The sequence below is a fragment of the Lampetra planeri genome, chromosome 23, assembly GCF_965212315.1.
Source record: "Lampetra planeri chromosome 23, kcLamPlan1.2.h2, whole genome shotgun sequence".
Classification (NCBI taxonomy): domain Eukaryota; kingdom Metazoa; phylum Chordata; class Hyperoartia; order Petromyzontiformes; family Petromyzontidae; genus Lampetra; species Lampetra planeri.
In genome coordinates, this window is record NC_136129.1 from 7,728,463 (window position 1) to 7,743,024 (window position 14,562).

Here is a 14,562-nt window from a genome sequence, read left to right on the forward strand (position 1 = left end):
CAAAGTGACCCGAGTCGGATTCCCGCTCACGGCCACCAACACCGTTGACGATTATCTGAACTGGCCCCTGGGCCTCCCCTAGGTCGACTCAGCCTCGAACGAGTACCTGGTGTGGTGTGTAAAATAATTGCCACTGGAGAGACAAAGGCGGTCAGGCGTGGTGCTTGGCCACTCATCCCCTCGTGTACCGTTCTGGCCTTCATAGGTGCTCGCTAACAGCACTTTCCCCAACAGTCTGTTAAGGCTATATGGGGGTTCTTTGTATTTACGATCGACAACACGAACATATATATCTAATCTGTACATGATGAGGAAAAACCAATCGTAACAGAATAATAACCACAGGCCGGAAAACCATAAGTTTCACAAAACCGCAGTGAATAGCACTCAGCCTTTGTGCAAATTGCAAAGAAAAATAATCAATCAGCAGTTCCAGAATAAGTGCATTGTGGTCCAGTTGTCTTCGGTCGCCACCAGAATTAATTTGAGTAAATATCACCGACTTAAAGGCAGCGATAGTGCCAAGAAAAACAACTGTAGGCCAGTTTCATCATTGTTAGGACTCATCAGCACAGTATAATCACCAATTCTCACTGTTGCAAAGTCTGCTTATGCACTTACATGGTTCGCAGAAGCACACTTTGCAGCAATGAGCATTGGTGACCGTTGTACTGACGAGTCCTACTGAGGATGAAACTGATCGACAGTTTTCCATCACTGCATCACTGCTGCCTGCAAGTCGGTTAAATTTACTCAAATACATCCTGATGATGACCATCAACAAGAGGACCCACAATGCAGTTCTTCTGGAACTGGTGACGGTTTTTTTTTTTATCTTGAATTGAAGCTTTCGTGACTGCAGGAATCCATACTCTTTGGTTCTTTCGGTAAAGTCACGTAGGTGTAAAATAAAATAAATCACGACGTTTCGGGCGCAACACAAGCGTCCGTCATCAGGTGGGAAAGCATGGTCTGCTGCTGAGGCAGACTGTTTTGTAAGGTTAAAAAGAAGTGGCCGGGGATGGTGATGTTAATGTGAGAAATTATCATGTAACTGTAAGATAGGAGGACAGCGGCCTCCTCGACTTAGGCACGGAAGTGGCTATGTTAATGTGAGAGATTAGCATGATGTTAATGTGCATCATGCACGAGGGCTGAGAGCTATTATCTATGCTTTTGTTTGTTGCTTGAAACAAAGTGGAGGAAAATGAAAACCTCCCACGTGTTCTTTTCACGTTGCGCCACGTGTTGTACGGCACGATGTCCGACGTTCCGCTTCAAGTGCTTAGAGCTTCTTCAGGAAGTCAATTGAGGCGGCCGCTCTCCCACCCCCCCCACCTCTCTCTCTCTCGCTGGATTCATTAGCAAACTGGCCGCTGGTGTTGCTGATTGCACATCAAAGAGCTCTGCAGCGCGACCGTTAAAAGCAACCTCCGTCGTTGTAAACATCTTCAATGCCGAGCCAACAAAAACACACGCACATTCGCATCTGCACCTTCACACAACCCGCCATAGCCGGGAACAGTTCCCAATATGATTCTGCCAGTTAATTGAAAAAAATGGGCAAAAGGTAACCATGATGAAGTTCAGCAGTGATTAAGCCTCAACATTATTTAAATCTGAGAAGAGGTTTTCCCCTTTAGTCTGGCAACAAAACAGATGTTAAAACACCAAACTGAAACCTTTTACAAGGAATCATGTCTGCATTAACCACAATACTTGTGGTAAGATTGCAAACAAAAACGTACTCTGATAATCTATGCATTGCCTTTAAAACTGATTTGTCCACACCAGAAACAGCTTTCTTTCGAGCCTAGTCTCAAAACGGTGTTAGACCAGAGGACGCCAAAGGGCGTACAGCACAAAGACAATGCACTATCAGAGTAATGAGCCGCGTGTAACGCTGCGTGTTTACTGGGATTCAATATGACTTCATTTGAAAGATGGAAAAAAAAAAATCTGCCGCAGCAGGAGCGGCCGGAAGCACTCGGCCCCGCATACGTCTAAGATGAAAAACTCCGCGGCACAACCGGCCGTGTGACCACACCGTGTGACCACCTAATCAAATCGCCCAGCTCCGTAACCCGACTCGGGCTTTAAACCCCTGCTGGCACGCAACGACAGTCGAAGCAATGCTAGCCGTGCTTGCTCCCGTCGTAGTAGCCTTGTATCAGAAGTTTCCCTTCGCTTCCCCCGCCCCCCCACCCCGCCCAACGGCATACATCACACCTGTGCTTATATCCAGCTGCCACCGCAACCAACCACCAGGTTCTGTGACGTCACCCCGTGAGAGATAAACGGGCGTCTGGGCGAGGTCGCTCGCTCCCCCGGCGCGAGAGTTTAGCGTCGCCCCCCCCCGTCCCCATGCCGCCCCGGACAGAAGCGAGTGGCGCTTACAGGCTGAATGACTCCTTCCACTGCGGGTCGAGCGTGTGCGGCTTGACCTCCGTGGCCTGGATGAACTTGGCGGGCAGCACCTCCTTGATGCTGGGCGTGCGCTTGTCGGAGCGCCGGCGCAGGCTGAACTTCCGCTCCTTCTTCTCCTCGGCTGCCTCGCGCGGCGAATCCTTGCTGCCCGGCATGATGCCAAGCATGCAGTACGGGTCGCTGAATCCTGGGGGGGGGGGGGAGTTGGAAGGGGGGGTTGTCGCAGAGTTCGATTCCCGCTCACAGCCAACACCAGTGGTGAATTTCTGTATCGGTCCTGGGCCTCCCCTAGGTCGACTCAGCCTCAAATGAGTACCTGGTGTGATGTGTAAACATCGCCACTGGGGAGACAAAGGCGGCCGGGCGTGGTGTTGGCCATCCACCCCCCTCGTGTGCCGTGCCGGCCTTCATAGGTGCTCGCTTACAGCACTTGCTCCTACAGTCTGTTACAGCTATACGGGGGATCTTTGTCTTTGTAGATGTCATGGGTCAAGGCTTGCTCCTGGGATCGCCACGACCGGCAGTGTTGGGCATAAGTAAAGCAAAGCACAAGCTCAGGGCTCCTAAGGGGCAGTCCATAAATGACAGAAATCTGTGACGATGTGTGACGAGGGGGGGGGGGGGTTGAGAAATGTGACGTCACATCAAAATGCACAACTTTAAATAAATATAGACAACACGTTCTACTCAATTAAATAGACTTTTAATAAATGTTTTCTCCTACAACATCAGAGTGCAGCGGCACATTAAATACGCACTACAATGACAATAGTTTAAAGCGATTTGAAGCATGTTTTATTTTTTTCGGGAGGGGGGGGGGTAAAGCATTATGACGTCATATTTGAGGGGGGGGGTCTGACGCCGTGTGACGAAGGGGGGAGGGGGAGTCAAAAATCGTCCAAAATCGCGTGACGTCATTTATGGACGGCCCCTAAGCACCTTCAAAGGGAAGCCACCTGAACAAATAGGAGCACATGAAACATCAGTTCAAATTCAGATCCCAATAATGTTGTGAGCCGATTAGCATAAAGGGCCAATTGATTTAGCTCTCTGTCATCTCTACGTCGCCTACATTTCTCATCTCTCGCCTCACAACATCTCAATACATCTCTGGGGACATGCTTTGATCGGCCCGGCACTGCCCGCATCCGATTTGTAACCGCCGCGAAACCGCAGTGTGAGCATGCGACGGGCTGACGGTCAACTCACCATCGGGGTCTTTGGACATCAATCCTTTAGCCTCCACCACGGTGACCTTGAGCACTTGCACGGGCGGCTTGACAAAACAACACGAGTCACTTCACAAGATTCGCTAGGCAAGACCATCACGATCATCATCATCATCAGATCATCATGACTTACAACAGGGGGACACAATGGTTGGGGTGGTAACGTAGTGCTTAGGCACACGACACTATGGCCCCTGTGAGCTGACTCTTGATTAGATTCTCGGCCATAGCTAACAACAGCGCAGAGTTGAAATCTTAACTGGTCCTGCAACCTCCCCCCCGCACCCCGTTGACCACTCAGCAACATTCATTTACTTGATACAGCTGTCGTGGCTGTGACGGTTCCACCTGAAGACGGAAGCTTGTGTTGCCTCCGAAACGTCGTGATTTTTTTCTTTTCTTTTTTTTCTTTTTCTTTTACTTTTATTAATTTTAATGTTTTACCAACGTGACTTTACCGAAAAAAACTAAGAATATGAATCCTTGCAGTCACGAAAGCTTCAAATCTAGAACTCAGCAACAACACTGCCCCGCTTTGATAATTCACTGGCAGCGTCTCAGACATCCGCCAGGCTACTTCCGCGGCCGCCCGCTGGGCTCGCTCGCCAGCCTCCGCTCATTCGACGTCGCCGATCCATTTCCGGCCACGTGAAAGGAGGAGAAGATCTAGGCGTGACCATCGACATAAACGTCCACAGTCATCCACGCTGCACCTCTCGAGACGGAGGCAGGCGCAGTTCGTCGCGGTTTGTCTATCGATCAACAAGCAGGGATTCATATTCTTGGTTCTTTCGGTAAAGTCACGTAGAAGGGAAATAATAAAATAATAAAAATTAGAAAAAGTGGTCACTTTTCTCAAAAAAATTCTTGCTGTGGTTTTCACACCTGATGATTGCTTGTGTTGCAATCGAAACGTCGTGAGAATTTAATTGTTTTATTTGTATTATTTTATTATTTCCCTTCTACGCGACTTTACCGAAAGAACCAAGAATATGAATCCCTGCAGTCACGAAAGCTTTAAATCGAAACCAGGGCTTAAGTTTCTCGCTGAACGTTTTACAAATCGCCGGTAAGGACTGTCAACGTTGGACACGTTGCCCGTCTTGACGCGCAAACTGCAGCATAGTTGCGCACCTCAGTTGGGGCGGTTGACGTTCGAAGGTGGACCGCGACCCCCTAAAGAACCCCCGTGTGGTCGCGCCCGCGATCCGTCGATCAACCAAATCGCTCGAGACACCGGTACCGGTAGTACGGCAGCAAGAGCGTTTTTTCGTGAATGCCGTCGCATGACGTCACACGTTTTGGCTCAAAGGTCCTTCGCTCACTACGCGTGGTGATTGGTCGATCAATTGGTAAGACTGGGGGGGGTAGGTGGCTCGTGAATCGTAGCCACGGCTATGGGGAGAGGTGGAAGTGCACGCGTGTTATCGCAAGGGCAATGCTTCCTTACTTTGGCTTCTTTGACTTTCTCCATCAGGGCTTCATGATCCATTTGGCTCAGGTTGAACACCTGTTACAAAAGGCAAGTGACACGAGCATACATTTAAAATAGATCGTTACGATAAATTAATAGATAGGCAAATAAATATATCCACCATGCGAAAACACCGAAAAAATTGCCACACTATCTACGATAAACAATACAAACAGATTTCGAAACGGAAGGGCTCCATATGAAGTAATGAGTGAGGACATCACATGTGACTCTAAGGGTTAACACTCTTACTGAACGGTTTTCATACTTCAAAGATTTAGCTTTTGACTATTTAAAATCCAAATTAAGCAAAAATGGTGAAATTCGAGAACACACCTAAACCTTTGATCTATGACGGTGGTGCCCTAAAAATGCTGCACAACGCCTGACGGGGTTTATTTTTTATTTAACCTTTATTTTTTATTTAACCTTTATTTTTTATTTAACCTTTATTTTTTATTTAACCTTTATTTATAAACAAGACCGACTGAGTTCAAACCCCTCCGACGTGGTTTTTCGGGTCGTGCCGCGAGCCGGCTGTTTCGCTCCGTAAACACGCCCCCGGAGCTTGTATCGGAATTGTGCTTGATTCCTGAACAAGCTCTCGGTGCGCGGAAGCGAAACGTCGGACACCGTGCCGAACGACGACGCGGCAAGGCGTATCACGAGAGCCGCACAGCCGGCGCGACCGCGGAGAGCCTGAGCGGTTAAACGCGAGCGAGAGTTCAAACGACGGTAAGTCCGTCCTCGCTTAATGTGCGTCGGCGTTCGTACTACTACGACGCGTTCTCGCTGTAACGCGACTCTTCCATTCGAGAATACTTTTCGCACAACGTGGGAACGCGCTCACCGTCACAATGCGGAATGCGCGCCCCGTTACAACGCGCTTTCTGAGCGGTCGACACCGAACTACTTTCTTGAGCTGCGCGGCTGAGCAGTTTCATAACAGTACGCGGAAGGATGCAGCGACGCGGCGGCGTACTCTCAGTGATTTGCCCCGCCATATGTGTGCGCGTAGCAGTAGTACATCGTATCTCGGCAAACTTAATCGTTGCATTATTTATGGGAAAACTGTTTTTGCTTCACGTCTCTTTCGCTTAATGCAGCACTTTTCAGAAACGCATCTACCGCGTTGAGCGAGGACTTACTGTCCTCTATTCCCGAACCATTCTGAGCCTCCTTATGAATGGTGTGACTATAATGTAGGAAAATCTGGAGAGAGAAAAATGTGTTTGGGTATAGAATGTATGATTGTGGTTATAAATAGCACACCTATGATTATTCACAAATTAATCCATTCAAATGGATTTCCTTTCATTTCATTACGTAGGAATTGTAAAACTTAATCAATTTGATGTGTACAAAATGTATGCGACGAAGGTTGTCCTTTTAGGTCGGCGATCAGGCAGATATGAGACAGGACAAATGAGACAGACGGAAACCAGGGACGCAAACATTTAAATGCGACACAAGACAGCGTTCGCTGTTGTGCAGAACAGATGAGACAGGACACACAGCAGACAGGCACAGACCGTACGAATGAGAGAAACGAGACCGACGGTATGAGCTAGCCAGACATCGCAGACGAGACGGCACAAACAACACAGAATCGCGTCCAGATCCAAATCACGGTGGGATTGCGAAGAGTTGCTTGCTCAGTAAACAGTGTTGTTAGGCTCACGTACAATGCTATTGGAAATGAGTAATAGTGAGATGCTAGTGCAAGGGTGAGGAACACACGCCCCATGGGTTGATAAGGCCCCCCCCCAAGTTCATCTTATACGAAGCAAAGCATCTTAGCCACCCTAATTGGGTTAGAGAGGGGAACGGTTTTTGACCTGCCAACACCGTGCTTCTAATTTTAACCCCGCTTTCAAGTCACTGACGTCACTGCATGGAGCCTCTTGCGGTGACAGAAACGACTGAGGCAGAGGTCGCAAACGGGTTTTCGATTCCTTACTCGTACCCGTACGCGGCCGCACCAGGGTAGGAAACGGGTACCTGTACCCGGCCGGGTACGGGTAGCCGGGTATCGGGTAGGGTACGGGTATCGGGTACCCGATTGCGACCTCTGGACTGAGGTGACTGCTCATGTGTGGGCCGCCCAAAAGGGTCACTCCGGTTTCCACCAACATAGATAAGCACTCATGAATTGCCTGAAAACATCTGAATATCTAGAGGAGTGCAGAGCTTGGGCAATTGTTGGCACCGACTCACACCGCCTGGCTGCTGCCTTTCCGGCTTGTCTGTGGCTCCTCGGCGATTGCGAGATGCAATTTGCATGAACGCTGTACAAAACTACACGTCATCATTATTATTATTATTCATCATTGTTGTTTAACGAGAGGAAAGTCCGGAGACGTGGGTCCTCGAGCAGGTTCGGGAGGCGAGAAGTCTGGTCGGAACAATCGAAAACGGGTGGAATATATGGATTTGTCACGATGTCTCAAAATAAGAAAATCTCGACGACGGATGTTTCTGGAAGGAAGTTAAAATTTGGGAAAGGGGCCAAGCAGCGGTAAGAAAGAAAAAAAACACACACTGCCGCTCGACAACTCAACGGAGCGAGGGGTGAGGCCGTGTACAGTTCTGTTCTATTCTTGCGCACGATGGCGACAGGGGTTCGTTCGGGAGCTAAAATGTCAATGTCGAGGTCTGCTGGCCACGACAAGGAGACCTCAGCAGAGGGTTACATTGAGAAACGTGCGTTTAGATGATTTGGCTGCTGTCAATTTCCACGTGGTAAGCCGCTTCGTTGAGCTATCATTCGCGGGCAGTTCGCTACTGTAAAATAAGCTAATAGCTCGGTGGGCTTTACTTGGTAAAATATTTTTTTTAAACGATTTGCTTACCTTCCTACACTTTGCACTTCTATCGTGTTTTTGTATCGGTTGTTGTTGTAACTTTCTGACCTGCCCCTACTGGACATCTGTGAAAAAGAGCTTTATTATAGGCCATCGGATTCCTTTTCCAGTATAAATAACGGATTCTGATACGGTGACATGAAGAAGAGGCCCCAAGACCGCACAGGATCGAGGGAGTTTGAGCCAGAGAGACTGCCGACGGCCACAGCGCGTATGTCCGCTGAACTTCTTTCGCGCCGTACGTAGCCAACCGCGCTAATCGACGGTGCGGGACTAAAGCGGGAAAAGTGTTCCCCGCCCCGTGTCCCCCCGGTGAGCGGTAGGCGATGCGTGAGAGTGATGTCTGGCGCGATGATTTAACTGCGACCCCCGCACGTGAGCCCAACCCATCGCTGACCCGCTTGAGGTATCCGTAGAGCTCGTAGTCCTCGTTGACGTAGTCCTCCGTGGTCTCGCCGCTCCGGTGCATGATGGTGTAGAGGGCCTCCTCGTACAGGTTGTCCAGCTGCATGCGGGACGGGACGCGTGGGGCGTGTGTCTGTGTGAGCTTGGGTGTGTGTCTGTGTGTGAGCTTGGGTCTGTGTGAACTTGTGTGTGTCCGTGTGTGAGCTTGGGTCTGTGTGAGCTTGTGTCTGTGTGAGCTTGTGTGTCCAAGTGTGAGCTTGGGTCTGTGTGAGCCTGTGTGTGTCCGTGTGTGAGCTTGGGTCTGATTGAGATTGTGTGTGTCCGTGTGTACTTGTGTTTATCTGTGTGAATGCCTATGCATGTCTATGTCAGTGCTTCTCTGTGTGTCTATCTGAATGCCTGTGTGTGTGTCCGTGTGAGTACCTGTGAGTGTTTGTCTATTTAAGTGACTGTATGTATCTGCGTGGGTGCCGGTGTGTGTGATTGTGAGCTTGTGTGTTGCGTGCGTATGTGAGCGCTGGTCTGTGTCTATGATCTTAGGTATTTATCTTGTGGAGCTATGCACTTTTAAATCTAAATTGAAAACTAATTTCTTTGGAACTGCTTTTTGCGTTTAGTTTGTTGCCCTTCCCCTGCATCTCCAATTTGCACATTTGACTACGCACTGTGTGTAGCTGTGTAGCTGCGTGTGTCTTTGGGGCCTGGTAGCATAGCGATTAGCACACTGCGCTACAACCCCAGTGGCCCTAGTTGGATTCCCAGTCATGGCCAACACCAAGTGACGATTATCTGAACCAGTCCCGGGCCTCCCCTAGGTCCACTCAGCTTGGTGTGAAGTATAAACCTCAGCACCGGGGGAGACAAAGGCAGCCGGGTGTGTTCCTACCCACCCACGCCCCTCGTGTGCCGTGCCGGCCTTCATAGGTGCTCGCTAACAGCACTTGCCCCAACAGTCTGTTAAGGCGATACGGGTAGTCTTGGTCTTTGTATGTGTTGTATGTATGTGCGTACGTATGTACGAGTCACTCGCACCTCACGCTTGGAAAGCTTAACGTTCTCCATCAATTTGCCCTGAACGGGAGCTTCTTCCAGCAGTGGAGCACTTACTGTGCATTCCTGAGGAAAAGGAAAACAAACACGATTTTCAGAGTTGCAGAAATTGCTGCGCGCACACTTCTGTGGTTGGGGCTGGTAGGGTACTCGGACACACTCTGAGGTGATGTGAATGTCTATCCCGCACCTTCCAGAAGCACAGTCGGCTACGTATGGTTCTATCGAAGTCCGACATACATACAGATGTAGTGTAATAGCGCTGGCTGGTGGACAGAAGCGGCATCTGCGGTGGACAGACAATGCACACGCCGGTGAGCGTGAGCACGGGTTGTGTTGGCAGAGCGGAGGAACTGGGGCAAGGGTCACGGAGGACCCCTTCTGGAGGCCCCTGGAACCTGCTGGCGGGTTCGAGAAGGGAGGCGCGGTCAGGGCGGAGCCAGGCCGCGCTGGGAGCATAAAAGGAGCGGAGAGCGGGGGCTCGAGGCTGCCGGATCTGGGAGCGAGCTCGTCTCGTCGTTCCTATCATCTCGTCGCCGTCGTCGCTAAACATCTCCGCTAGTGTTAGAGTGTGCGGACGAGACCGTGAAAGTTGTTAATAAAGAAAGTGCCTCCTAGAAACTCTGTCTCTGAATCGTTGACACGCCACATACATGGGTTCAGCAGCAGCATGTTCGGGAGCCAAATGCCAGTGTCGAAGTCTGCGGGCCACGAAGATGGAAATTGAGGAGAGGGTTCGTGAAGTTTTGCTAGTCCTCCTCCGCTGAAGGAGCGCCGACTATGGCGGTTTACTAAATGGGTCCAAAGTTTGGGTTGCGTGGCCACAATCGCGCCACTGTGGCTCGTGTCTTTCATTTTCAGTTTGTGACGGTGATGCGCGCATCGGCCTGTTCATGGTTCCACGAGTGTCTTCAAGGAGGAGGAATGTCAGAGCCAGTAGGGTGCGATGCGTGGGTCTCGATTAAGGTATTCTTTCCGTTCATACCTTTACAGGCACCCATCAACTACAGGTCCAACGTCCAACTTCTTCCGGGTTAAAGTTGAACTTGCAACGCATTCCGGCAAATCGGAACGAAGGGACGTTTGGGTTTTACAAAGAGCACACGCGTGAGTGCACGCTCGCAGTTCTCTGGATCGTTTCCGGAAAGTTCGCCAGCCGAAGAAAGTTTTTACTCGAAACTGCCGTTGACGCGAAAATGACTTTGTTAAATTGTTGGGAAGGCGTTCCATATTAGAAACATAATCAAAAGGGTTTTCTATGTTTTTGTGTATCGTTTTTAGTTGTACCTCTGCTGTATTTTAATTCGTTATGTACTTGCTAGATGAGATTTCTAAGCAATGATGGCGTGTTTATTTATTTCTACTTTTCCTGTTAAACAAGCTTTCATGAAAAAAATACATATATTTAATTGCTTGCCAAAAATTAGAGAAAACTGCTGGCCATGACCACACTAACTAAAAATTGATAATGACAATCGCATGGCACTTTCCTGAAACCCCTGCAGTGACATTCTCGGCCAATTAATTTCAACTAATCTTCTGCATGTGGGAGGAAACCCGAATGCTGTACCTAAATACAATGCATGTATACTAGAAAACTCTCAAAATTCCACACAGATGGCTTCACAAACCCCTAAGTTGCTCTTATCCAATCTATTAGCTACCTCACAGCCCCGGCAATCCACAGCCCGGTGATCCACAACCCTTGTCTCCGAAGAGTGGGATCGCAAGCGTGCTCGCCAAAAAAAAATGTTTTCTTCATCTTGGCTTTGGACAAATTTGTAGACGATAGGTTAAGAGCACCTATTAAGGCATCGCACAATGAGGTGGTGGTGGTGGTGGGACCGGCACTACCTGGATCTGGAAGCCAATTCACCCCTCTCTCTGTGTAGGCACGCCACCTCTGATCCTGCCCGTCCGTTCCAATGTGGTCGGCGTTTTGTTATTTTTTGCCACAGTCTTAAGTCTAGATTTGAAGCTTTCGTGACTGCAAGTATTCATACTCTTAGGTCTTAAATCTAGCCGACGACAACCTGTGGAGTTTCAGCCGAGTCTTAGTCCGCAAATTCCATGCAGCAATTCCCGTAGTCGCGTCGGCTTAAGCTGTCAAACGCTCTCAACTGCTCAACGGGGAACGCAATTCCCCTCACACATTTTTTTGTCGGGTCAGCCAATCGGTGAAGTCAGTAAATATTTTAACAAACGCGCTTATATGCAGTCAATCAATGTGTTCGGTCTTCCTCACTGTGTAAATTCCCTCAGTCTGCGTCTATCATTCAGACTAGTTGGTATTGTCTGGTCATCATCAAGCATGCTAAGAAGAGGAGGGGCAAAACTGTATTAGGGGGGGCCCCCGATCCGAAGCCCTTTGCACCAGGGCCAGTGCTCTCACGCTAGGCCGCTGTAATAGAGGGTTGCTACCTCGCACGCAAGCGCACGAGGGCACGGACACACACTGGAGAAAAAAAGGTGAAAACTTGCCAACAAATCTGGGTTCCTGTACTGATCCAAAATGCTGCCGAATCTTTCAAAGAACCCCTGGTCTGCTTTCACCTCCCTGCAAAACAACAGAGAGACGCGAAAAACACATTAGCGCTGAATCCATTAATATTAAGTAAACCCTGTTAAGACTTTAACTTTGTCATTATACCTCCTTTCCCGTCAAGATATTAATCTCTGCCCTTTCAAGTGCCTTCTTTCTTCTCTCTGCCTTAGTGCCCGTGTCTCTGAGCCACGTGACAGCACCGGTCGTTTCGCCGTTATATAATTGAACCGGTTATATATTTTTCAAAAAATGAGATTGAAATTCCTGATAATCTCCGCAGGGCATGATTACCACGGCTTTCCTTCGACCGTGAACATTGCGACATAAACATTTATGAGCCATACGACATGAATCCCAAGAGCAGGTCATTGTGTTTAAGGATCCCGTAGCTTAACATCACCGGTAATAGTTCGGTTGAGTGGTAGCGCAGTGATGACAGCGTGCTGATTTTCGTGGACATGGCCGCTCGAGTTGGATTCCCGTCCATGGCTAATCAGTATTTGCCGAGTGAATATCTGAAGCGTTCCACCCTTCCCCAAGCCGCAATGACGAGCATGGTGAAGTGCGCTCAAGCAAAAACAAACGTCGATTCATTATTCTTCGTTTCTTCTGGGTTAGATCTTTGTGTAAGTATAATGGCATTTTAAAATCCTTTATATTAAGTTCACTTGCTTGCTTGCTTGCGCGCTTACGACCGTGCAAATCTTTCGGTCGTTTTTTAATCCACTTCCCGTGATCCAATCGAGCTGACATTTTGCACACAGACTCGTTGTGCGTGACAATATATTTTCGTGAAAAATTTTTTCTAAAATTTTCCACTTTTTAGGAAAAAAAAATGTCATATTTAATTTAAAATACCAATGTGATAAAAATGAAACTCTTACTCAATAAAAACAGAAATGAATGATAAAATAAAACCGATGCCACGCATATAAAGGATTTATAGTGAAAAACTTTGTTTTTACGGGTTAATTTTTTACAGGTAAGGAACAACAGTTCCACACTGCCCACCAGGGATTATTTGTCTGTCTGTCGTGCATAGCCACGCCCTCGATTTGTATTTCATAGAGCGCTTCGGGCGGGCTCAGCACCACGTGACGCGCCGCCCCACGCAGCTTGCGCCACGTGACACGGATCGCACGAATGCGCTGGCCAACCAAGTTCCTACCTGCCCACTCCGAAGGAACGTGTTTTTACTGCAGTATATCCCTCCACCACCTGATAGAACCAATAAAATCAAGTTGTCACTGTGCCAATTGATTTGGTTATCAGCAACAAACAGGATGTTGAAAAGGCAGCAAATACCATGTCAATCGTTGCCATGAGCAATATGGGTAACAGCAAATATTTGCAGAACTCAGATAATATTAGGTGTCTCCAAATATAACCAAACAGTTTAATCTATCAGCCTGTTGGCTTTCCAATCGAATATTTTTCAAGCTGCATTTGTTTAAGCAAGAAAGCCTGACTGCTGATGAGAGCCAGACGGTCGAAACCATTTGAGAGTTTGCTTGCTTAAACAAATGCTGCTTATAAATATGGGTCTGAAAAGCTAATAGGCTAAGACTAATATATACATTTTTAACATGTGATAATGAAAGTCAAAATCACGATGATTTCTTAATTTCCTGCTCAAATAAGCATCGAGGGAGTGCTCATCTCCTGCTGACAGAAAAGAGTCTGTGGTGGAAAATGCACATTCCTCTATCGGGGCGGGGGGGGTTGGAGTCTATCCACATGACAACCACAGTTGACTTCCACAGAAAGTCGGTACCAATTTTATTGACCCAAGCGGGACGATGGGACTTAGCCGACCCCTCTTCAGGATTCGAACTGACAACTTGATTGTGATTTCATGTGTGCGAGTCAGCCCTACGGCTCCACTGTGCAGTCACAATGAATATGACGACGATGATGATGATGGTGAAGAATCTTCTTGGTTCTTTCGGTAAAGTCACGTAGAAGGGAAATAATAAAATAATAAAAATAAACCAATAAAATAATTCTCACGACGTTTCGGCCACAACGCAAGCAGCCGTCCTCAGGTGAAGACCAGGTCTTCTCCCCGACAGAATCCCTGCAGTCACGAAAGCTTTAAATCGAGATAGTGAAGAAGTTAACGATGATGATGAGTCAAACCCGAACCAGGACTTGAACTCGCAAGCGTTCGATTGCGAGCTGCTCGCCCTTCCAACCGCCACGTGGCCGGATAAATGACACAGGCGAATTCATCCATTTGCCACGTTGATTTTACGCCGAGATCCTTGGTGGCGATGCCTTGAGGGAGTATGTCCCGCCACGCAGCCTGGCACGGCGCTGGTTTTGATCGCCAAATGAGTAATGGCCTCGTGCAACAGAGAGACACACACACACGCGAGAGAACTGCAAGCCACAAGCCAGCCAAGCTTTCCCCCTCCCTCCCTCCCTCACCCCCTTGCCTTCTTCCTCGCGGGAGAAGCACTTGTTGATTCTCGCTGTCAAACGCTTCCCATTACGACTGTGCTAGAATATCGGGCAGGCAGGTGCCAAAAAACACCACTCTCTCCCGACAATGCCAGTGTTGTGATT

The 14,562-nt window shown here is 48.5% G+C and overlaps 1 protein-coding gene across 1 annotated transcript in view; it reads right to left on the reverse strand.

Annotated features, from left to right (window-relative positions):
- LOC144726391 (BAI1-associated protein 3-like) overlaps nucleotides 1-14,562 on the reverse strand; it is an 80,940-nt gene that overhangs the window by 44,703 nt on the left and 21,675 nt on the right. Inside the window, exons 3-8 of the mRNA XM_078605061.1 lie at nucleotides 11,931-12,006; nucleotides 9,432-9,515; nucleotides 8,392-8,499; nucleotides 5,107-5,166; nucleotides 3,637-3,703; nucleotides 2,398-2,614 (exon numbers count right to left, since the gene is read on the reverse strand). Coding sequence (XP_078461187.1) covers nucleotides 2,398-2,614; nucleotides 3,637-3,703; nucleotides 5,107-5,166; nucleotides 8,392-8,499; nucleotides 9,432-9,515; nucleotides 11,931-12,006 — 612 coding nt within the window. The remainder of the gene's footprint in view (nucleotides 1-2,397; nucleotides 2,615-3,636; nucleotides 3,704-5,106; nucleotides 5,167-8,391; nucleotides 8,500-9,431; nucleotides 9,516-11,930; nucleotides 12,007-14,562) is intronic.